This window comes from Scyliorhinus canicula, chromosome 1 (assembly GCF_902713615.1).
Source record: "Scyliorhinus canicula chromosome 1, sScyCan1.1, whole genome shotgun sequence".
Classification (NCBI taxonomy): Eukaryota; Metazoa; Chordata; class Chondrichthyes; order Carcharhiniformes; family Scyliorhinidae; genus Scyliorhinus; species Scyliorhinus canicula.
The window spans coordinates 14144333-14168355 of record NC_052146.1 but is presented as its reverse complement, the minus strand read 5'-3'; the positions used below and the strand labels follow the sequence as shown (position 1 = coordinate 14168355).

At 46.4% G+C, this 24023-nt stretch overlaps 1 protein-coding gene across 1 annotated transcript in view; it reads right to left on the bottom strand.

The window, feature by feature from the left end:
* Window positions 1–24023, bottom strand: part of LOC119973429 (ubiquitin-conjugating enzyme E2 L3) — a 55608-nt gene that overhangs the window by 4811 nt on the left and 26774 nt on the right. Inside the window, exon 3 of the mRNA XM_038811579.1 lies at window positions 14613–14799. Within this exon, the coding sequence (XP_038667507.1) occupies window positions 14613–14799 (187 nt within the window). The remainder of the gene's footprint in view (window positions 1–14612; window positions 14800–24023) is intronic.

Sequence of the window (24023 nt, the reverse complement as noted above, 5' to 3'; positions counted from 1 at the left end):
TTATAAACACAATGGACAAATGCAAACCAGGGAATAGGCATTTTCAATGAGGCATGAAGGATTGGGTGATTATGTAGATAAATGCACAAGAGGGGAGAGGATCACCTGATGTTCAATGGGGTGTGGGCAGAGTTGTGGATGAGCGGTTGAGTTCGGGAGCTAGAAGACATGGAAGAGAATCTCAGCACATGGGCTGAGTGAAGGTGGAACAAAGTTGGATGGTGTTACAGAAGTGGAAGTAGAAAGTGCTTGTGGGTTTACAGTGGGAAGCGCAGCTCCAAGTCAAGTAGAATGTTGAAGCTTCCAACAGTCTAATTCAACCGGGCTTTTTGGGGGGGGGGGGGGGAGATGGAATCAGTCACAAAGTGCTTGTGGCGTGTGATGATTTTGATCTTTTTAATATCTAATTAGAAAAATATTGAACAGGCAGTCTGACACCAACACAAGGGGAGGGGTCCAACAAGCTCTTTCTACATGGGGCAGCACGGTAGCATGGTGGTTAGCATAAATGCTTCACAGCTCCAGGGTCCCAGGTTCGATTCCCGGCTGGGTCACTGTCTGTGCGGAGTCTGCATGTCCTCCCCGTGTGTGCGTGGGTTTCCTCCGGGTGCTCCGGTTTCCTCCCACAGTCCAAAGATGTGCGGGTTAGGTGGATTGGCCATGCTAAATTGCCTGTAGTGTCCTAAAAAGGTTAAGGGGGGTTGTTGGGTTACGGGTATAGGGTGGATACGTGGGTTTGAGTAGGGTGATCATTGCTTGGCACAACATCGAGGGCCGAAGGGCCTGTTCTGTGCTGTACTGTTCTATGTACATTAACTCCTGACCCCCAACCAGCAAGGTGTCAGGAGCAGCTGCGCGTGCACTCTTGAACCACACTGTGGCAGCCAGCGCTGGTGTAGCCATTCCTGATGCCTTACCAGTTGGCGACGAGATGAAATATTTGCCTCGCCCCTGTCATCTCGATTTGAGACCGTTTAATGAGGAACTGAGCGTGAACCAACACTTCATGACGCACATCCATTCAGCTCTGCAGCTAAAAACACATTGAGGCTTGAATCCAGAGGGGTCAACTCCACCACACAGAACACCACGATAACGCAGAATAACTCAAAAGACCAGGAAAATAAACAAAATAAACGGATGTAAGATTTTTGAGTGCTAGTGTGTTGACGGCAATGTGCAGGGAGTTCTGACCCAGTCCAGGTAGTTCAATTGGTGGGTAATGGGACTCTTCAGTCAACATTTTGAATCCTAAATGAGGTCGTGACTTTTTTCTTAAACATTTTATTAAAAATGTTTTATTCATTATTACCAAGACTGCAGAGACCTAAAACTGGGTCATTTGAATTTTGTTAGTCTGTTTCAAGCCAACTTGTTCATTTTAATTCAGTCAGCTGACACTTAACACTGAACACTTGCAAGAAGTGCTACCCTAGTATTGCAGCACAACTAAGCACAACCTCCCTTATACTACCTCAGTCCTTTCTCTCTCCAGAAATACACTGGTTGCACCTGGAACCCATTTACTCTTTGCTTCAATGGACTTGTTCACTATGTAAAAGATGATCCACACGACGACTTCCTTATTCTTAAAGGCCAATTTCTAAATTGTGCTGCCTGGTATTTGAACTTGACCACAATGAACAATTTGTCCAGATAAAGTTGCGTTAGTCCCCTTCATCACATTGAAAACTTCCAACTAGGTCACAGCAATGTTTCTTTGCCAAAGACAACAATACCAACTCGCACAAACTTTGTTTGCAACATGAGATCACAGATAGCTAGTCAGCTTGATTGCTTGCTTCTGTTCCTCTCAAAGCAGTAATTACGCCCAGGTAACCAGACCACTTGACACGTTGAAGTAGGAACCCAACACCAACATCTTAAATCACTAATCCCTCTGCCAATCTAAAACATAAATGTCTAACTTAAACTGTCTCCCAGTGCTCAGCTACCATTTCGCCGTCATATAGAAGTTGATATTGGGTAATGATTGGGACAGGCAAACAACTTGAAAGTGGAACATTTATGGATCAGTGATCATAACATTAGGTTGACAAGATAGAGAGAGTTGGAAACAAAACTTTTGCCAATACAAGTCCTGAAAAGGGTTCTATGCCATTTGCTCTCCAAGAAACAAACCTCTCTGACAAGTATTTATTTCACCCCAAGTTCTGTTGAGAAAATTTCAAAAGGATCCAGTTTGACTGGTTTATCGCGTTTGCAAACTTTCTCCCTACTACTGCAATTGAATGGATTCAATTTCCAGCTTTTACAGTTGCTTCTAACTGTTTAACTTTTTAGTTTGTTTCAATGAGTCTGCCACGGGGAGTATTAACAATCTTCTGAAGGGACAGGAAACATTTGAACTGCCTGCTGAAAATAAAAACACGTAACGTCCATCCAGAGCAAGCTCTCAGAGGTGAATTTCATTATTAGTGACAGTCTGTGCATTTTAAGAGGTGACCACATACTCTTTGGAAAATGTGCCTAAATGGGATACAGGATTAATGAGCACACATTGGCAAAACATTAAAAATAGCAATGAAACTTAATATGGTGATAAAAATACAAATGAAGTAAATTTCTTTAAAGAATAGAATGGGAATCGGATACAATGAGAAAGGTACTCTGAACTTGAAAATAGCCTTAAAATGTTCTGGTCTCCATATTAAAAAAAAATAGAGACACACTCGAGAAGGTACAATAAGATTTTCAGATATATCAGAACCAATAAGTTCTAACTACCTAAAAGGCAGGAGGGTAATCTGATTGAGGTCTTTGATTATGAAGGGTTTGGGGCAGTACAGTTGCACAGTGGTTAACACTGCAGCCTCACGGCGCTGAGGTCCCAGGTTCGATCCCGCCTCTGGGTCACTGTCTGTGTGGAGTTTGCACATTCTCCCCGTGTTGGTGTGGGTTTCACCCCCACAACCCAAAGATGTGCAGGGTAGGTAGATTAGCCTCGCTAAATTACCCCTTAATTGGAAAGTATGATGGGGTTTGACCAGTAAACATCGGGGTGTTTTCATTTCAGGGGAGTCTAAAACCAGGAACTAAAAACACAAGGTAGTTAGTAATAAATCCAATAAAAGATTCAGGATGTATTCATTTACCCTGAGCAGTGAGAATATGGAGTTTGCAAGCAGGTGGCACAGATGAGGCAAATAGCACAAATCCATTTAAGGAGAAGCTTGATAAAGGCAAGAGGGAGAATAGAAGAGGATATTCTGATGGGGTTTCAATGCGAGTGTGGTAAGAGGCTCATGTGGAGCACAAATGCCAGCACAGACAGTTGGGCTGAATAGTTTCTCTTGTGTCATCAACTCTATGCAATATTTAAAATTTATGAACTTGTCTACGGAAATGGCTACATTTGGACTTGCGGTGGTGGCTATGGAGTGAGTGGTTGCACACAGAGAAGCTCCAGCTCGAAGGCGTTGATTTGAGCTCTTTTTACCTGAAAGTGGGGGATTTCTGACAGGAAAGTGCAGCTGAAGGTGTGGAGAAGATCCCCCTTGGAGTCGCATGTCAGTTGGTTATCAGGCCCGGCAGAAGATTATAGACTGGCCAAGGAATTGGAGGAGACCTGTGGCGCAGCGGGAAAGGATCGTCGCAAGTTGGAAAACCCCCAGATGGAGCAGCAGATGGCATTCATCAGAGAGGAGTTCTGCCAGCAGCAAAAGGAGATGTAGGAAGGCCTGTTGAAGGCCATCAAGCAAGCGGTAGCATCCTTGAAAGGATCGATGTAGAGAGCCAAGAAGTGCCTGGCGGCACATGGCTCGCAGATCTGGGAGGGGGAGACCGTGATGTCCGACCACAGTGATCGGGTGGTAAAATGGAGGCAGAGGTGAAGGTCCTGGGGGAGTTTTGCAAGACACCAAGGGAAAAGATCGAGGAGCAGGAGAATAGATCCAGAAGGAAGAACCTGCGTATCGTTGGCCTGCCCGAGGTGTGGCAGGCACGAGTGCCACGAGATACGTCTCAAGGAAGCTGGCAAATGGGGTGCTGGACAGGATGCACAGATCCCAAACGAGCAACCACTGGTGGTGATTTGAGGCTCAATAGGTTTGTGGAGAAGATCCTGTGTTGGGCAAAGGAGAAGCGGAACTTCAAATGGGAGGGGAACATGGTCCGAATCTATCAGGACACTGGAGTGGAGCAACAAAGCCAAAGCAGTTCTATACTGAAGGCAGATCAGATTTGGGGTGCTGCAGCCGACCAAACTGTGGGTGACTTCTGAAGGCTGAGAGTACTATTTTGAAACCCCAGAGGAGGCCAATGACTTTAAAAGAGACTTTATTAGAGACCATAAACTGGGGGAGAACTGAACATTGATGGGAGACAGAGGAGCTGGAACAACAGAGTTTGCAAGGTGTGGGTAGTGTGGGGGCCGGAGGGTGGGGGTGGGGTTCTTCTCAGTTAGGGTTGCTTTGTTGCTGTGACTGTTTGTTGAGGGGCAATAAGTCTGTAAGTGTGCAACTGCCTCCCGCCCCCCCAAACCTGGGTTAGTTATTCTTTTTTGGAGGTGACCTGTGGTTTTGGATGTGTCTTTGCGTGGGGAGAGGATGGGGTCAACAGGGAGCCATTTGTATACACCAAGGAGAAGATTTGGGCGGGGGTAGATAGGAGGGGCCTTTGGCAAGAGGCTGCCACTCTGGCAGGTAAGGGACGACATGGCAGTGCTGTAGTAGGAGGATCAGCCCCGTTTAGAATCATAGAATTTAATAATAAGAATAATCACTTATTGTCACAAACAGGCTTCAATGAAGTTACTGTGAAAAGCCCCTAGTCGTCACATTCCGGCACCTGTTCGGGGAGGCCGGTACAGGAATTGAACCCACGCTGCTGGCCTTATTCTGCATTATAAGCCAGCTGTTTAGCCCACTGTGCTATTTACAGTGCAGAAGGAGGCCACTCCGCCCATCGAGTCTGCACTGGCCCTTGGAAAGAGCGCCCTACCGAAGACCACGCCTCCACCCTATCCCTGTAACCCCCACCTAACCTTTTTAGCACTAAAGGCAATTTAGCATGGCCAATCCACCTAACCTACACATCTTTGTACTGTGGGAGGAAACTGGAGCACCCGGGAGGAAACCCACGCAGACGCGGGGAGAACATGCAGACTCTGCACAGACAGTGACCCAGCAGGGAATCAAACCTGGGACCATGGAGCTGTGAAACGACCATGCTGCCCACCCACTGTGCTACCGTGCTGCCCACTAGGGTGAAATTAAAGGGGGCAGAATTGGAAGGGGAGGATGGCAGTCAGCAGAGGAGGATGGAGGTGCATGCCTCAGCTACGTTTCGTAACATGGAATGTACAGGGGCTGAACGGGCCGGTGAAGAGGTCCCGGGTCTTCGCGCATTTGAGGAGCTTGAAGGCAAGGGTAGTCTTTCTGCGAGAGACGCACCTCCAGGTGAAGGATCAGGTTAGATTAAGAAAATGATTTGGGAGCCGGGGGGGGGGGGGGGGGGGGGGGGGGGGGGGGGGGGGGGGTCAGGGTACTAACCACCCCACCCGCTCACGTACAAGGTCTACTCCAGAATTAACTTTTTTTTAAATAAACATTTTATTAAGGGTTTTTTTTTTTGGTATTATAACGACAACACAATAAACGATGTACATGAAACTATAAACATAGTGCAAAAGCCGTCTCCCTCCCTTACAGGTCCCACCTTTATTACCCCCTACTCCAAGCTAAACTACAGCCCCCCCCCCCCCCCCCCCCCCCCCCCCCCCCCCCCCCCCCCCCCGTGTGCTGACGATTAATTTTCCACAAAGAAGTTGACGAACGGTTGCCATCTCCGGGCAGACCCTAACATTGACCCTCTCAAGGCGAACTTGATTTTCTCCAAACAGAGAAAGCTAGCCATGTCCGATAGCCTTCGGAGGCTTTGCGTCCCACCAAGCTAATAGAATCCGACTCCGGGCTACCAGGGAAGCAAAGGCCAGAACGTCTGCCCCTTTCTCCTCCTGGATTCCCAGGTCTTCGGACACTCCGAAAATCGCCACCTCAGGGCGCCGAGGTCCCAGGTTCGATCCCGGCTCTGGGTCACTGTCCGTGGAGTTTGCACATTCTCCCCGTGTTTGCGTGGGTTTCACTCCCACAACCTAAAGATGTGCAAGCTCAGTGGATTGGCCACGCTAAATTGCCCCTTAAACGAAAAAAATAAATTGGGTACTCTAATTTTTTTTTTAAAAGAATCTGCTCATCCGGGCCACTGTCATGTGAGCCCGGTGAACTACCTTAAATTGTATCAGGCTGAGCCTGGCACATGTTGTGGACACATTGACTCTACTCAACGCGTCTGCTCATAGACCATCTGCTATCTCTCCTACCAGCTCCTCCTCCCACTTGCGCTTCAGCTCCTCAGTCTGCATCTCCTCTGACCCCATAGGTTCTTGAAAATGTCCGAGATGCTCCCTTCTCCTGCCCACCCTCTGGAAACTACCCTGTCCTGAATTCCCCTCAGCAGTAGGAGCGGGAAGGTTGACACCTGTTTACGTAGGAAGTCCCGCACTTGCAGATACCCAAATTTGTTTCCCCTTGCCAACCCAAACTTCTCCACCAGCACCCTCCTACTCGGAAAGTTCCCTTCTAGAAACATATCCCCCATCCTCTCAATCCCTGCTCTCCGCCATATCGAGAACCCCCCCATCCACATTTCCCCGGGCAAACCGGTGATTATTTCAGATTGGAGACCAGACCGATGCTCCCTCTGCTCCCACATATCTCCTCCATTGCCCCAGACTCTCAGGGCTGCCACGACCACAGGCCTGGTGGAGTACCGTGCCCGTGGGAACGGCAGAGGCGCAGTTACCAACGCCCCAAAACTGGTGTCCTTGCATGAAGCCGCCTCCATACGCTCCCATGCTGACCCCTCCCCACCACCCACTTCCTGATCATGGCTATATTCGCCGCCCAGTAATAGTTACTAAAGTTTGGCAGTGCCAGCCCGCCCTCTCCCTGACTCCGCTCAAGCATTACCTTCCTTACCCGCGGGGTCTTGCCCGCCCAAACAAAGCCAGAGATCACTTTGTTGACCCATTTAAAAAAGGACCTCGGAATAAAGATGGGGAGACAGTGAAACACGTTGATCACCAACTGCCTACCTTTAACAAACATTGTCTGGTCCTCCCCAATAATGTACCGAACACAATCCTCAATCCTGGAGGACAACATTTTGGCCAGCAGTTTGGCGTCCACATTCAACAGGGATATCGGCCTGTGGGACCGACACAGCTCCGGGTTTTTGTCCCGCTTCAAAATCAGCGAAATCGTGGCCTGTGACATCGTCAGGGGCAGCACCCCTCTTTCCCTTGCCTCATTGAACATCCTCATCAACACCGGCCCCCATATTCCAGAGAACCTTTTATAACACTCCACTGGGTACCCGTCCGACCCCAGGGCTTTATCCGCCTGCATGGCCTTCAGACCCTCCACTATCTCTTCCAAACCGATCGGGGACCCCAGCCCTTCTACCAGCTCCCCTTCCACCTTTGGGAAATTCAGCTTCCCCAAGAAGTGCCTCATCCCATCCAGCCCCGTAGGGGGTTCCGACCTATACAGCCTACTGTAGAAATCCCTAAATGCCTTATTCATCCCTGCTGAATCTCCAACCAGGTTCCCATCTCCGTCATTTACTTTCCCTATCTCCCAGGCTGCCACCCTCTTTCTAAGTTGCTGTGCAAGCATTCTGCTGGCCTTCTCTCCATACTACTAGATCGTCCCCCTCTCCTTTCTCAGCTGCTCTACCGCCCTCCCTGTTAACAAGCCGAACTCCGCCTGTAGCCTCTGCCGTTTCCTTAAAAGCCCTGCCACTGGGGTCTCCGCATACCTCCTATCGATCTTTAGTATCCCTTTAACCAGTCAGTCCGTTTCTGCCCTGTCCACTATCTCCCTATGGGCCCGTATCGAGATCAGCTCCCCTCTGACCACTGCCTTCAGTGCTTCCCAGACCATCGGTGCTGAAATTTCCCCCGTGTCGTTGACCTGCAGGTAGTTCTGAATACAGTTCCTCAGCCGCTCGCACATCCCTTCATTAGCCAAAAGTCCCACATCTAACCTCCAGTGCGGGCGCTGATTAGTCTTTACTAAGCTGTAGGTCAACCTAGTGCGGTGCATGGTCTGAGATTGTGATCGCCAAGTAGCCCGTGTCCACCACCCGCCAGTAAGGCCCTGCTCAAAATGAAGAAATCAATCCGGGAGTACACTTTATGCATGTGAGTAGAACTCCTTCACCCTCGGCTGCCCAAATCTCCATGGATCCATCCCCCCCCCCCCCCCCCCCCCCCCCCCCTCCCCCTCCTCATCTGCTTCCATGAACCCTTTTAGTTCTTTTGCCATTGCTGGCACCCTGTCCGTTTTTGAGCTTGACCGGTCCAAACCAGAGACAATAACTGTGTTGAAGTCCCCTCCCATGACCAACCTGTGCGAGTCCAGATCCGGTATCTTCCCCAGATTCCTCTTTATAAACTCCACAACATCCCAATTTGGCGCATATACATTTACTAATACCACCTGCATCCCCTTCAGTTTCCCACTGACCATAATGTGCCAACCTCCCACATCCGAGACTGTTCTACCCGCCTCAAACACCACCAGCTTCTTGATCAGGATCGCGACCCCTTTAGTCTTTGAATCCAGTCCCGAGTGAAAGACCTGACTCACCCAACCTTTCCTCAATCTAATCTGGTCAGCTACTCTAAGGTGCGCCTCCTACAACATTACCCCATCCGCTTTCAGTCCCCTGAGATGCACGAACACACGTGCCCACTTGACTGGCCCATTTAACCCTCGAACATTCTAGGTGATCAGCTTAGTTGGGGGGGCTCATTGCCCCCGCCCCTTCGCCGATCAGCCATCCCCTCTTTTGGGCCCACCTCCAGCCCATGCTCCATGCCTCCACTGGCCCGCCCCCAGGCAGCCTCCGCCCCCAACCTCCTCTCTGTCCCTTGACCCAAGTCCCTCCCTTGTCAGCAGAACATTCTTCTCCTCCCCGCCCATGCTCCATGCCTCCACTGGCCCGCCCCCAGACAGCCTCCGTCCCCAACCTCCTCTCTGTCCCTTGACCCAAGTCCCTCCCTTGTCAGCAGAACATTCTTCTCCTCCCCGCCCATGCTCCATGCCTCCACTGGCCCGCCCCCAGACAGCCTCCGTCCCCAACCTCCTCTCTGTCCCTTGACCCAAGTCCCTCCCTTGTCAGCAGAACATTCTTCTCCTCCCCGCCCATGCTCCATGCCTCCACTGGCCCGCCCCCAGACAGCCTCCGTCCCCAACCTCCTCTCTGTCCCTTGACCCAAGTCCCTCCCTTGTCAGCAGAACATTCTTCTCCTCCCCGCCCATGCTCCATGCCTCCACTGGCCCGCCCCCAGACAGCCTCCGTCCCCAACCTCCTCTCTGTCCCTTGACCCAAGTCCCTCCCTTGTCAGCAGAACATTCTTCAAAGTTCTGGGAAGATTTGTGCACCTCTGCTGTACGTGGCCCCAGTGGTGAGCTTATGGACAAACTAGATGAGTTCACGGAGTTTCGAGCTGTACATGGAAACGAGGCAGGGAGTGTCCACTGTTGTTTGCACTGGTGATAGAGCTTTTTGCGATGGCCCTTAGGGAGTCAGTAGAGTGGCATGAGATTGTATGGGGGGAGAAGGGAACACCCGGTGTCGCTGTACGCAGACAACCTGCTGTTGTTCGTATCAGACCCACTGGAGAATATGGGGAGAATTATGGGCATACTAGAGAGGTTCGGGACCTTCTCTAGCTATAAGCTGAATGTCGGAAAGAGTGAGGTGTTTTCGGTGAACGAGGCGGGTTGGGGATCCAATTTGGGGTGTTGTCATTTAGGATTGCATGGGACAGGTTTAGGCATTTAGGGGTTCAGGTGACGGGGGAGTAAGCGATGATGTACAAATGAAACATAACAAAGTTGGTGGAGGATGTTGAAACTGGACCTGGGAACTCGGGAGGCCATATTCGGGGTGTCGGACCAACCGGGGTTGGAAACGGGTGCGGAGGCAGATGTTGTAGCCTTCACCTCATTGATCGCCCGAAGGCGGATCCTGTTAGGATGGAGCAACCTCTCCACCCTGTGCTCTGGTATGGCGGGGGGGCCTGCTGGAATTCTTGACGCTTGAGAAGGTTAAGTGTGAACTGAGGGGAAGGATGGAGGGGTTCTACAATTCATGGGTGTTATTCATTATGCACTTTCAAGAATTGGATAACATCAAACATTAGTTGGGGAGGGGGATGTGGGAATGTTTGGGGGAGGGGGGCGGTGTGTGTTAATGGTGACTGGGTGATTCCTGATTCCTTTTTGTTATTTGTTTATGTTAACATGCGGGCAGTTGTTTGGGGGATTGGTGGGAGGATGGGATTGTTGTTATTGAAATGGGGATTGACATTATATTCGTTACTGCTTATTGTTTATTGTTGGTGGCTGCAAATTTGGCAGAAAATGTGACAAAGGAGGAGAATAAAAAAAAAATTTTTTTTTGTTTTAAAAGTTGGAGGTGGTGGTAAGGGAGAACTTTAGGAGATCAGATACGTTACACCTGACACTGGCAGAGGAGGATCCAGGTGGTGGAGGTGGCGGCCTGGCTGGGGGACCTGTATGACTTTCTCCTGCTGAAGATTAAGTTTGAATTGAGGGAATCAGCAGAGGGCTTTGGGACACGGTCAGGACTGTTCATGACCAGGTTTGAGGAATTGTTCATCGGGGGGGGGGGGGGGGGGAACAAGATAAAGATAAACATTAACGACTAAAGGAAATAGCCTCCCTGTTGGAGCCTGGCCCATCTAGGTACATAGCAGAAAATGGTGGACAAGCTGGCTATAATGGAGTAATCAACTTTAACAGATGGAGGGCAGCACGGTGGCACAGTGGTTAGCACTGCTACCTCACGGCGCAGAGGTCCCAGCTTCGATCCCGGTTCTGGGTCACTGTCCGTGTGGAGTTTGCACATTCTCCCAGTGTTTGCATAGGGATTCACCCCACAACCCAAAAGATGTGCAGGGTAGGTGGATTGGCCGCACTAAGATGTCCCTTAATTGGAAAAAATGAATTGGGTACGCAAAATTTTTTTTTTTTTTTTAAACTTTAACAGATGGAAACAGAAGGTGAGCTCACTGTTGCCCAATGAGCAAGGGTCCAGGCTAGAAACACCAAGAATTAGCTCCCAACAATTAATCATAATGTTAGTGTTGCAACGGTGTCCTTGATAAGTATGTACCTGTTAGGCAGGGAGGAAGTGGTCGAGCGAGGGAACCATGGTTTACTAAAGCAGTTGAAACACTTGTCAAGAGGAAGGAGGTGGTGTATGTCATGATAAGACGTGATGGTTCAGTTAGGGCGCTTGAGAGTTACAAGTTAGCTAGGAAGGCTCTAAAGAGAGAGCCAAGAAGAGCCAGGAGGGGACATGAGAAGTCTTTGGCAGGTAGGATCAAGGATAATCCTAAAGCTTTCTATAGATATGTCAGGAATAAAAGAATGACTAGGGTAAGAGTAGGGCCAGTTAAGGATAGTAGTGGGAAGTTGTGCGTGGAGTCCGAGGAGATAGGAGGGGTGCTAAATTAGTATTTTTCGTCCGTATTCACACAGGAAAAAGACAATGTTATCTAGAATACTGAGATTAAGGCTACTAGACTAGAAGGGCTTGAGGTACATAAGGAGGAGGTGTTAGCGATTCTGGAAAGTGTTAAAATAGATAAGTCCCCTGGGCTGGATGGGATTTATCCTAGGATTCTCTGGGAAGCTAGGGAGGAGATTGCTGAACCGTTGGCTTTGATCTTTAAGGCATCTTTGTCTTCAGGAATAGTGCCAGAAGACTGGAGGATAGCAAATATTGTCCCCTTGTTCAAGAAGGGGAGCAGAGATAACCCCGGTAACTATAGACCAGTGAGCCTTACTTCTGTTGTGGGCAAAGTCTTGGAAAGGTTTATAAGAGATAGGATGTATAAACATCTGGAAAGGAATAATTTGATTAGAGATAGTCAACATAGTTTTGTGACGGGTAGGTCGCGCCTCACAAACCTTAGAGTTTTTTGAGAAGGTGACCAAACAGGTAGATGAAGGTAAAGCAGCTGATGTGGTGTTTACTTTCAGTAAAGTGTTTGATAAGGTTCCCCACGGTAGGCTATTGCAGAAAATACGGAGGCATGGGATTCAGGGTGATTTAGCAGTTTGGATCAGAAATTGGCTAGCTGGAAGAAGACAAAGGGTGGTGGTTGATGGGAAATGTTCAGACTGGTGGCCAGTTACTAGTGGTGTACCACAAGGATCTGTTTTGGGGCCGCTGCTGTTTGTCATTTTTATAAATGACCTGGAGGAGGGCATAGAAGGATGGGTGAGTAAATTTGCAGATGACACTAAAGTCGGTGGAGTTGTGGACACTGCAGAAGGATGTTACAAGTTACAGAGGGACATAGATAAGCTGCAGAGGTGGGCTGAGAGGTGGCAAATGGAGTTTAATGCAGAAAAAAGTGTGAGGTGATTCATTTTGGAAGGAATAACAGGAAGACTGAGTACTGGGCTAATGGTAAGATTCTTGGTAGTGTGGATGAGCAGAGAGATCTCGGTGTCCATGTCCATAGATCCCTGAAAGTTGCCACCCAGGTTGAGAGGGTTGTTAAGAAGGCGTACGGTGTGTTAGCTTTTATTGGTAGAGGGATTGAGTTTTGGAGCCATGAGGTCATGTTGCAGCTGTACAAAACTCTGGTGCGGCCGCATTTGGAATATTGCGTGCAGTTCTGGTCGCCGCATTATAGGAAGGATGTGGAAGCATTGGAAAGGGTACAGAGGAGATTTACAAGGATGTTGCCTGGTATGGAGTGAAGATCTTACGAGGAAAGGATGAGGGACTTGAGGCTGTTTTCGTTAGAGAGAAGAAGGTTAAGAGGTGACTTAATTGAGGCATACAAGATGATCAGAGGATTAGACAGGGTGGACATTGAGTGCCTTTTTCCTCGGATGGTGATGTCCAGCATGAGGGGACATAGCTTTAAATTGAGGGGAGATAGATATAGGACAGATGTCAGAGGTAGGTTCTTTACTCAGAGAGTAGTAAGGGCGTGGAATGCCCTGCCTGCAACAGTAGTGGACTCGCCAACACTAAACACATTCAAATGGTCATTGGATAGGTATATGGACAATAAGGGAATAGTGTAGATGGGCTTTGGAGGGGTTTCACAGGTTGGCGCAACATCGAGGGCCGAAGGGCCTGTACTGCGCTGTAATGTTCGATCTTCTAAGGTCTCTATCAAGGGAGCGAATTACTAAATATTTGATACAAGGTACTTTATCTACATTTGCTACATTAGATTTGTCTTCAATATTTAAAATTTTCTTTTTTAACAAAAGTAACAGAATCTGGGAAGTTCTTGTAAGCTTGGCATTTTCTTCTTGCTATCACTCGAATTTTGAACGTACCAAATTAGAGCAATATAGGTTTAAATATCCAGTACATGTTGTAAATGGCTTCTTGTTTCTAACACTCCTACAGCTGTTTCAAACAATGTCCCCATTCCACTTCAAACATAGAATTTACAGTTCAGAAGGGGGCCATTTGGCCCATCGAATCTGCACCGGCTCTTGGGAAGAGCACCCCACCCAAGCCCACACCTCCACCCCATCCCCATAACCCTTTTACCCCACCCAACACTAAGGGCAATTTTGGACACAAAGGGCAATTTAGCATGGCTAATCCACCTAACCTGCACATCTTTGGATTGTGGAAGGAAACCAGAGCACCCGGAGGAAACCCACGCAGACACGGGGAGAACGTGCAGACTCCGCACAGACAGTGATCGAAGCCGGGAATTGAACCTGGGACTCTGAAGCTGTGAAGCAATTGTGCTAACCACTATGCTACCGTGCTGCCCCTTCTTCAACACACTTATGTTGGAAGGGAAGTTTAAGATTTACCTCAGCTAGTTTTAAAAGAATAAAGTGAAGCTTATTACCACTTTTCAATGCTGCCGTTTCATCAGAACAATGTCAACAAATAAACATTAATATATAACATTTTTTTCTCAATCTGCCTTTGGGAAAGCAAATTCAGTTCTCTGAAGAACCAAGTACAGGAAAACATGTAAACCGGTGGCATTTCACAAATGCCACCAGTTTAATATAACTCGAGAGAAATGTTTCTTTGCAAGATGGACAGGTGAAATTAAAAGACAATTCAACACCTCTAAGTGGACAAACTAGAGCAGAACTGGCACCAGCAATGCTTCGATGAATCTGTACATAAATGGGTAAGGCACTTGAGAGGGGCAAAATGATGTTGCCGAAATATTGCAGACCAAGGTCAGTTTTCAGATTTGTGGACATAAAACTGGTAAATCGGTGGAGGGTCCATGAATCGCAGTTTGAATCTCATCAACTAGCCCAAACACCATTCGACATATAATCCATTTAACTGTAAATAGAGCAGTGTGGGTGTGTACACTGTTGTGTACAACTTTGTCAAATGTAACTAAGAAACTAAGTTGCTAGCATACTCCACAGCACCGGCAAACATACGGCATTTATAACTGGAATTACACAAAGATAAGAAGGAAGTTGTGCGGTTCTAAAACAGATTTCAATTTCCCCTGCTAATCCCCCACTCACCTTGGTCAGTTTTGGTTGCTGGTTTCCAGTTTTCAGCACTAATGACCGGGAGACAAACTTGTCCTTTTTCATCAATGTTGGGATGATAGATCTTTGTCTTGAAAGTAATTTTAGGTGGTTTGAAAGGATATTCTGATGGAAAGCTTATTTCAATCCTGAAAGCCCCTTTGTCATATGGAGGGTTATCCTAAAACAGGAGAAAAAGATTTTAATATGCTTAGCAAAATCATTGAAAAATGGCACTTAGACGTAATATCCACAATACATATCTCGCCTTTACAAACAGCAGATCTGAAGTGAAGACCCAATCTAGGTGTACTGTACAAAGCAAGATTTTGTTCTACAAATGTCTATGGTCTTTCTTGTTGCCAGCATGATAATGATTTATTCCAGGTAAAACAATTTCTAATAATCTTATTTGCATGGTTAAAATATGAAAACTATGAGTTGCCGAAACTTTTTTTTGTTCTATCACTACCGTAGAACTCAAACCCATTTAGCTTTTTTTTTTCCCCTCTCATGGGACCCGATGATTGTGTGGATAAATTAATTCTCACCCTCTGTTACAAAATACGTACCGTGCAGAGGATGAGGAAATTCTTCAGATGAAGAAATTAGAATGGAGATAAGCATGCGTACCAATTCACCACTTCCATCATCTTTAATACAGCAGTGTTCAAGCCAACAGATTGTTCCAATCTGAACATGCTCCAGGTAATTATGTCCTGTGTACCCCATGGGAAAACTAAGGGAACCCAACCTCTAAGAAATTAAACATTACTTAATGTAGAAAGTAATCCCGAGATACAACTGCAGAGCAAAGAGTTAACCCCCTTTAACCAGCGAAGTATCAATCTCTCCAAATGATGGAAACATTTATCAAACTGGACAAGAACATAAGCAACAGGTGGTGTAGGCTCAAGCCTACTCCACCCTTCAATAAGATCATAGCTGATATCATCCACCTGAACTTTCTCAGGCCAACCAGATACTCGCACAATTCACTTGGAAAGGGTGTCCAAAAATCTAATCTATCTTGAATATACATATCAACTAAAAATCCACAATCCTCTGGAGTAGAGAATTACATAGAATGAAGACATTTCTCATCTGTACTAAATGGTCAACCCCTCATTCTGAGACCATGGGCTCTACTGCCAGATACTCCAGCCAACGGAAACATCCTCTCAACATCTACCTTCAAGTCATCTGAGAATATCTCAGCCTGAAACAAATTAAGGAAAAAGAGATGGACCAGTTAACAAACTTTACGCAAACTGGTCTTGATTCCAAGATCAAATTTAATGAAGAGGTTTAATGCAAGTTGAGGTTCCCACAGAATGATCGAACACCTGATTCACTACCTTATGGGAGAGAAATATACTAAAGAGTCAGTTACCCGCCGCAGATATACACCTACTTCATTTTGAAGTCTTCACTGAAACAAAGCCAGGCCTAAAAAGGCTTCACAACTGCACAAACAGTGGATCACAGATTTCAAGGGAACACCCGGTTGAACACGCCACATCGCTTCAGAACATAAACTAGGGCGTCAAAGTCTTGCTTACATGCATCCCCAGGGAGGATGATCAGAGGCCACAAGCATATGTAAACAATTAAAGCCCAGATAATCCACCCCAACCGAATGTCTTCCATCTGGGTAGATTTACCAGCTGTTAACTGTATATGTTTAGCAGTAATTGTCCTGCAAACAGAAGAACATACGATACATGCGGAGACACATGGACAGCAATTAATCCCCATCAACAAGCAATAAAGAATTTAAACTGGCTACAATATGGCAAAGAAATTCTCAAAGAAATACCAAAACATAAAAGAGAAGCTTTTTTATTCTTCATGCAACTAGGCAGTGGTCTGCACTAGCGGGCGTCAGGGCTTCTGAGTAAATAAGGAGGAAGCTCAGCGCCCTGGGGCATATCACTCAGGGTTGGGGACTGTATTAACACTCGTAAGGGTGTGGCACATCATGCACGCTCAAATGCTTGAAAAATTAAATAGTTAAAATGGCCCAGGACCATTGTAGGTACACGATAGCAACACAAGTTGTTTGGTTGAAATTGATATTGAGTGCAGAGAAACAGCCGGAGGGGAAAGGCCTACAAGACAAAAGCAACAGGCTGGACACCTCATCTGGTCAGCCAATAATAATAATGATCTTTATTGTCACAAGTAGGCTTACACCAACACTGCAATGAAGTTACTGTGAAAAGCCCCTAGTCGCCACATTCCGGCGCCTGTTTGGGTACACAGAGGGAGAATTCAGAATGTCCAATTCACCTAACAGCACGTCTTTCGAGACTTGTGGGAGGAAACCGGAGCACCCAGAGGAAAACCATGTAGACACGGGAAGAACATGCAGACTCCGCACAGACAGTGACCCAAGCCAGGAATCAAACCTGGGCACGGTCCAGGGTCAAATCAAACCCTGGCACCGTGAAACAGCAGTGTTAACCACTGTGCTACCGTGCCGCAAAGATTGCTCATCAGTTTTATACGAAGCAAGCCCTGGAAGAATGCACTTGTGTCTCCACCCTTCACCTGCGTCCTCACCCCACCTGCAATAATTCAATTTGTTACACCAGTCCAGTGCTGTTGTTATTTTTTATTAATTCATTCATGCAAGCATACTAACCAGGCCAGCATTTATTGTCTGTCCCTAATGTCCTTGAAATGGTGGTGGTGAGTCACAGCCTTGAATTGCCGTAGGCCATATGGTTTAGATACAATTAAAGTGCTGTTAGAGTGTGCCAGGATTTTAACTACACAGTGAAGAAACAGTGTAGTTTCAATTCAAGATTGATATTGCTTGCAAGTGGTGGTGTTTCCATGCATCTGCTACTCTTGCCCTTCATCAGGTTGGAAGGTGCTGTCAAAAGGGGTTTGTAGAGTTTTGTTTTATAAATTTAGATTACCCAATTATTTTTTCCAATTAAGGGGCAATTTAGTGTGGCCAATCCACCTACTCTGAAAGGAGAATAAAAAATATTTTTTTTAAAAGCTGAATGCCAGAGGCAAGGTGAGAGTGACTGCCATTGACATCAGGCAGCATTTGACTGAGTACGGCATCAATAATAACAATTGCTTATTGTCACAGGTAGGCTTCATTTAAGTTACTGTGAAAAGCCCCTAGTCGCCACATTCCGCCGCCTGTTTGGGGAGGCCGGTATGGGAACCCTAGCTAAACTAGAGTCAATGGGAATCAGGGGAAAACTCTCCGCTGGTTAGTGTCATAGCTGGCACAAAGGAAGCTGGTTGTGGTGGTTGGAGGTCAATCCTCTCAGTCCCAGGACATCACTGCAGGAGTTCCTCAAGGTCGTGTCCTCAGCACAACCATCTTCAGTTGCTTCATCAATGACCTCCCTTCCATCATAAGGTCAGAAGTCATGATGTTTGCGGATGACTGCACAATATTTCAGCACCATTCACGACTCCTCAGATAATGAAGCAGTCCATGTCCAAATGCAGCAAGACCTGGACAATGTCCAAGCTTTGGCTGACAAGTGGCAAGTTACATTCACGCCACGCAAGTGCCAGGCAAAGACCTTCACCTACAGAAGAGGATCTAACTATCACCCCATGACATTCAATGGCATTACCATCGCTGAGTCCCCCACAATCAACATCCTGGTGTTACCATTGATCAGAAACTAATCTGGGCTAGCCACATTAATACTGTGGCTACCAGGGCAGATCAAAGGGTAGGAATCCTAGGGCACTAAACCCCCCCCCCCCCACCCCAAAAGTCTGTCCACCATCTACAAGGCACAAATCAGGAGTGTAATGGAATACTCTCCACTTAACCTATTTGAGTGCAGCTCCAACAACTCTCAAGAAGCTTGATACCAACCAGGACAAACCAGCCCACTTGATTGCTCCTCCATCCACAAATATTCAAACCCTTCACAGCTGACGACAGTGGCAGACATGTGTACCATCTAAAAGATGCACTGCAGGACCTCAGCAAGGTTCCTTAGGCAGCACCTTCCAAGCCCACGACTACTACTATCTACAGGGGCTGGTTTAGCACACTGTTCAGCACAATGGTACAGAGCAAAACATATTTAGCATTGTGGGAGGCACGTGGCAGACCCCCACTTACATGTTCATGCTGATCAAGAATCTTACAAATAGTTTGTGCATGGTCAGGATCAGTGTACAATCAATCCCATTGATTGTCAAGAAACAACACAAAAATACATGAACCGAAATGCAGAACACTCCAGATATTGGAAATAAAACTGAACATGCTGCAAAAACTCAGGTGAGGCAGCATCTGTGGAGAGGGAGATGGTATGTTTCAGGGAGACGCTATGTTTCAGTTTGATGACCTATCAAGTCAGCATTTTCTGTTTATATTTCAAAAAGACATTTAAGTGGCAAAAAAAGATAAACTTCTGCACATTACATTTCCAACAAAAATGCAAACAGTAAAGGAATGCACTTCAAATCATACAATTCATTTTACATGGGGAGGTAGTCGTATAGTGGCAGTCATTGGACTCATAATCCAGAGGCCCAGGGAAAGAACTGGAGACCTGGGTTTGAATCCCACCATAGCAGATGGTAAAATCCCAATTCAACAAAAATCTGGAATTAAAAGTCTAATTGTGACTGAGCATTGCCGATTGTCGTAAAAACCCATCTGGTTCAATATTGTCCTCACCCGGTCTGACCTCCCAACAGACTCCGTACCCACAGCAATGTGACTGACTCTTAAAACAGCCTCTGAAATGGCCGAGCTAGCCACTCAGTTCAAGGGCAATTAGGGATAGGCAATAAATTCTGTGATAGCCAGCACTCCCACATCCCGTAAATGAATAAAACCACATTATTCATACAGAATAAAAGTTATTATACACACACAAACTCCTACTCCAATGTGCACAAAACCTAGGTGGACACTCAAACTGCTAAACTAAGGCATCATTTGGTTTCTTAGATGGATGTAAAAGATCCAATCCCGTTTTGAAGTATTTATCCCTCAATTAACACCACTAGAACAGATTATCTGCCCATTATCTCATTGCAGTTTGTGGAAGCTTGCAGTGCACAAATTGGCCGCTGTGTTGACTCAAAAGTACTTAATTGGTGTCATAAATGCTTTGTGAAGCCCTGTGGTCATGCAAAGAGCTATGCAAATGCAAGTCTTTTTCAAAAAAATGCATTGCTTCTCTTAAACTGGGATTTTAAATTGCTTCTTTAAATGTCTGCTTTTCATTGATGGAAGTTCTGTTGGAAGTAACTTAAAATTGAACATCAAGAAAACAGACAGGCCTATTAAGGACCATTATTTGCATCTATGCTGCATAATTAAGGAGGTTCCTACCCAAGTGGGGTTGATGTGGGTAAAATGTTGGAAACGGTTATAAGAGATAGGGTTTATAATCATCTTGAAAAGAACAAGTTGATTAGCGATAGTCAACACGGTTTTGTGAAGGGTAGGTCATGCCTCACAAACCTTATTGAGTTTTTTGAGAAGACGACCAAACAGGTGGATGAGGGTAAAGCGGTTCATGTGGTGTATATGGATTTCAGTAAGGCGTTTGATAAGGTTCCCCACGGTAGGCTATTGCAGAAAATACGGAAGTATGGGATTGAAGGTGATTTAGCGGTTTGGATCAGTAATTGGCTAGCTGAAAGAAGACAGAGGGTGGTGGTTGATGGCAAATGTTCATCATGGAGTTCAGTTGCTAGTGGTATACCGCAAGGATCTGTTTTGGGGCCACTGCTGTTTGTCATTTTTATAAATGACCTGGAAGAGGGTGTAGAAGGATGGGTTAGTAAATTTGCAGATGACACGAAGGTCGGTGAAGTTGTGGATAGTGCTGAAGGATGTTATAGGTTAGAGGGACATGGATAAGCTGCAGAGCTGGGCTGAGAGGTGGCAGATGGAGTTTAATGCAGACAAGTGTTAGGTGGTTCACTTTGGAAGGAGTAACAGGAATGCAGAGTACTGGGCTATTGGCAAGATTCTTGGTAGTGTAGATGAAGAGAGATCTCGGCATCCAGGTACATAAATCCCTGAAAGTTGCCACCCAGGTTAATAGGGCTGTTAAGAAGGCATATGGTGTGCTAGCCTTTATCAGTAGGGGGACTGAGTTTCGGAGCCACGAGGTCATGCTGCAGCTGTACAAAACTCTGGTGCGGCCAGACCTGGAGTACTGCGTGCAGTTCTGGTCACCACATTATAGGAAGGATGTGGAAGCTTTGGAAAGGGTTCAGAGGAGATTTACTAGGATGTTGCCTGGTATGGAGGGAAGGTCTTACGAGGAAAGGCTCAGGGACTTGAGGTTGTTTTCGTTAGAGAGGAGAAGGCTGAGTGGTGACTTAATAGAGACATATAAGATAGTCAGAGGGTTAGATAGGGTGGACAGTGAGAGTCTTTTTCCTCTGATGGTGATGACCAACACGAGGTGACATAGCTTTAAATTGAGGGGTGGTAGATATAGGACAGATGTCAGAGGCAGTTTCTTTACTCAGAGTAGTAGGGGTGTGGAACGCCCTGCCTGCAACAGTAGTAGACTTGCCAACTTTAAGGGCATTTAAGTGGTCACTGGATAGACATATGGATGAAAATGGAATAGTGTAGGTCAGATAGGCTTCAGATGGTTTCACAGGTCGGCGCAACATCGAGGGCCGAAGGGCCCGTACTGCGCTGTAATGCTCTATGTTCTATGATTTACACAGATTTGGATGCCCATCTTCAGCAGTGATTGGCCACACTTACAAGCCATCCAATTTCCCCATAGCCACAGAAGGTAAATTCTGTCAGCTGTCACAGTGAACCAGTGCGAAAATCTCTGCAGAATGAAACCAGACGAGCCTTCAGTCTGTCACAGCCACATCTGCTTTACGGTTATCAATCGCATGTGAATATTTACTCCAACTGGCATTAGAAGCAACTGGAAGGAACTGGAAGTCAGCCAAAAAGTATTTTTAGCGCATGATTCCAAGCAAGGCAAACGTGATGGTGCCATCACCTAGGCCCAGCATTATATGCCGTACATCCTCCTTTAATGTCACAATGAATGCTAAGTTGACAGAACAGAGACTGTCCTTTCTCGCATATTTCAGAAATGAATAAACAAAATTACAGCATGGATGCATTTAGACCATCTATTTACTTATATATTTAATCACTGACGGAGATTTAGTTTTAAAAGAAAAACCAGCAGCATTCATAGCCATTACTGTGAAATGGACAGCATCTTCTGGTTTAACCATGCACATGTGGTTTAACGCAGAAATCTAGAAGTGGCCATCAAGAGTCCACTGTTAAGATTTCTGGCATGGCGGTTGCGGTCCTGACCCCCTTTCATTGCTTTCTATTGTTGCCCTGGTCAGATCCTGACAACGCATAATCCCCCCCCCCCCCCCCCCCCCCCCCCCCCCACCAACCCCATGCTTACAATGGCTGCAACTCTGCTCAGATCCGCCCCCCACAACATGAAATTGCTTGTGGTCTTGGGTGGACTCCTCCCTCGTACCTGCTGCCGATCTGGCCCTCGAAGCATGCCTGAAGCTCAAGCTGGGTTTTTGCCCCCCTCCCCCCAGGTGTCTGTCTGATCCCCAATATGGTCGGAGCCCCGCAAAGGCAAATGTAGCAAGAGTCATTGCTGGCTTACTTCCCCTCCATCTGTTTAACAAAGGTAAAAAAAAGGACAGAAAAGCACACGTTTGCAGCAAAGTAGAGACAGAGGTAGAAGTGGGTGACAGAGGCAGGGAGAGAAAGGGGGCAGGTGAAGAGAGAGAATAGCAACTACCTTTCAAGTTTGCTTGAAAGCAACACTGAGCAACGTAACTTGTAAACCGTAATGGGTTAAAAAGATTAACCATGCAGCCTCTACCTGTTCAGAACACTAATTATTTCCTCCTGCCATGTTACGTTGCTCTCTACTGCTGGTCATGCATGAACTGTAACAATCTGGTGCTACTTCTGATGCAGAACATCGCAACATATTTAGCTGTACTCTACAGCACCTGACAGTAGACCAGAATCTGCTGAACTCCAGTTTGTATAGCTTTCCAACACATTTTTATTTTCTCTCCCTCATCATTTAATTTTCACAGTGGAATTTTCCCATCAGCAACATGTCGAAAGACATAACTTGACTCGGTTGGTCAGCATAAATCATTGGTCCTGATAGTACATATGTGTCACTTGGTATTACAGTCTTATTGTGTCAACTCACTGAAACACCACCAGGTAGGTGCAATGGAAATGTCATAAAACTGGCAGGACAGCTGGTTTGTCTCATACTTCTCATTTCAAAGGCCTTTTTCCGTTCACTCAACTTTGTATTGAGGTATTGAGCAACTCTGTCACTAACCAATAAAACAAAACAGAACTTGACCAATCAATATCATTTGACTTTTTCCCTAAAAATGTCTTCAGACACACTCAATGTTTGGAGTAGCATGGTACTAGTCAGTTGGGTGTTGGGATAGGTAGCAGCGAATGCGCAGTCCCACTGGATCAGTGAAAGAAAGGTGCTGAGAAACTATCAGAGGGTAAACGGTGACAGGTGTAGATGTGGGGAGAGGGGAAGGAAAGGGGAGAGAAGGTAAGGAATGGGGTATATACCACCTTGACCCCTTTGTTTTCATCTCATTTTAACTGTCTTTTACTATTTCTTTCTTATCTTATCCCCCTTTCCTTACCTTTTCTCCGCTTTGCTTCCCTTTCCCCTCCCCTCACATCTACATCTCTCATAGTTTACCGTCTGATGTTAGTTTCTCTGCTGTTTGGCCTTTCACACCTTTTGTTCGCTCTGGGGACTGCCATTAACACTCTTTCCCCTTGGTCTCTGTGGCCATTAGCACTCCGTCCCCTTGGTTTCTGCGGCTAGGACTCATCTTTCATTCTCTCATGCCGCAGTTTAAATATTTCCAACTTTCTATGTCTTTTAGCTTTGACAAAAGGGTCATCTGGACTCTAAACGTTAGCTCTTTTCTCTCCCTACAGATGCTGCCAGACCTGCTGAGTTTCTCCAGCATTTTCTCTTTGGTTTCACTACTTGAGCAATTGACTTGCCTTGATTTCAGATTAAACAGCTGCAAGAGAATTATGCCCGAATCTGTTGTGGCGTGACCCAGCATCGGTGCAGGTCAAAAATATAACATCTGAATATCACTTTTCGGTAGCATACCGGATAGACAGTTCCTCGAAGCCCATTGTGATCAATGCCTTACATAAAAGTGCTTATATAAATGCAAATTGTTGCATTCACCCCAACAGTGCAAGTTTGACAATTATGAGGCAGTTATACGCAAAGAATTCCTGCACTGGCAAACAGCACCCCTTCATATCTTTCAGCAATGTGTTTAAATTCATGATTAGTTTAGTTAGATTAGGTATAGAGAAACTGATCAAGCTCCAGAGAACACCGA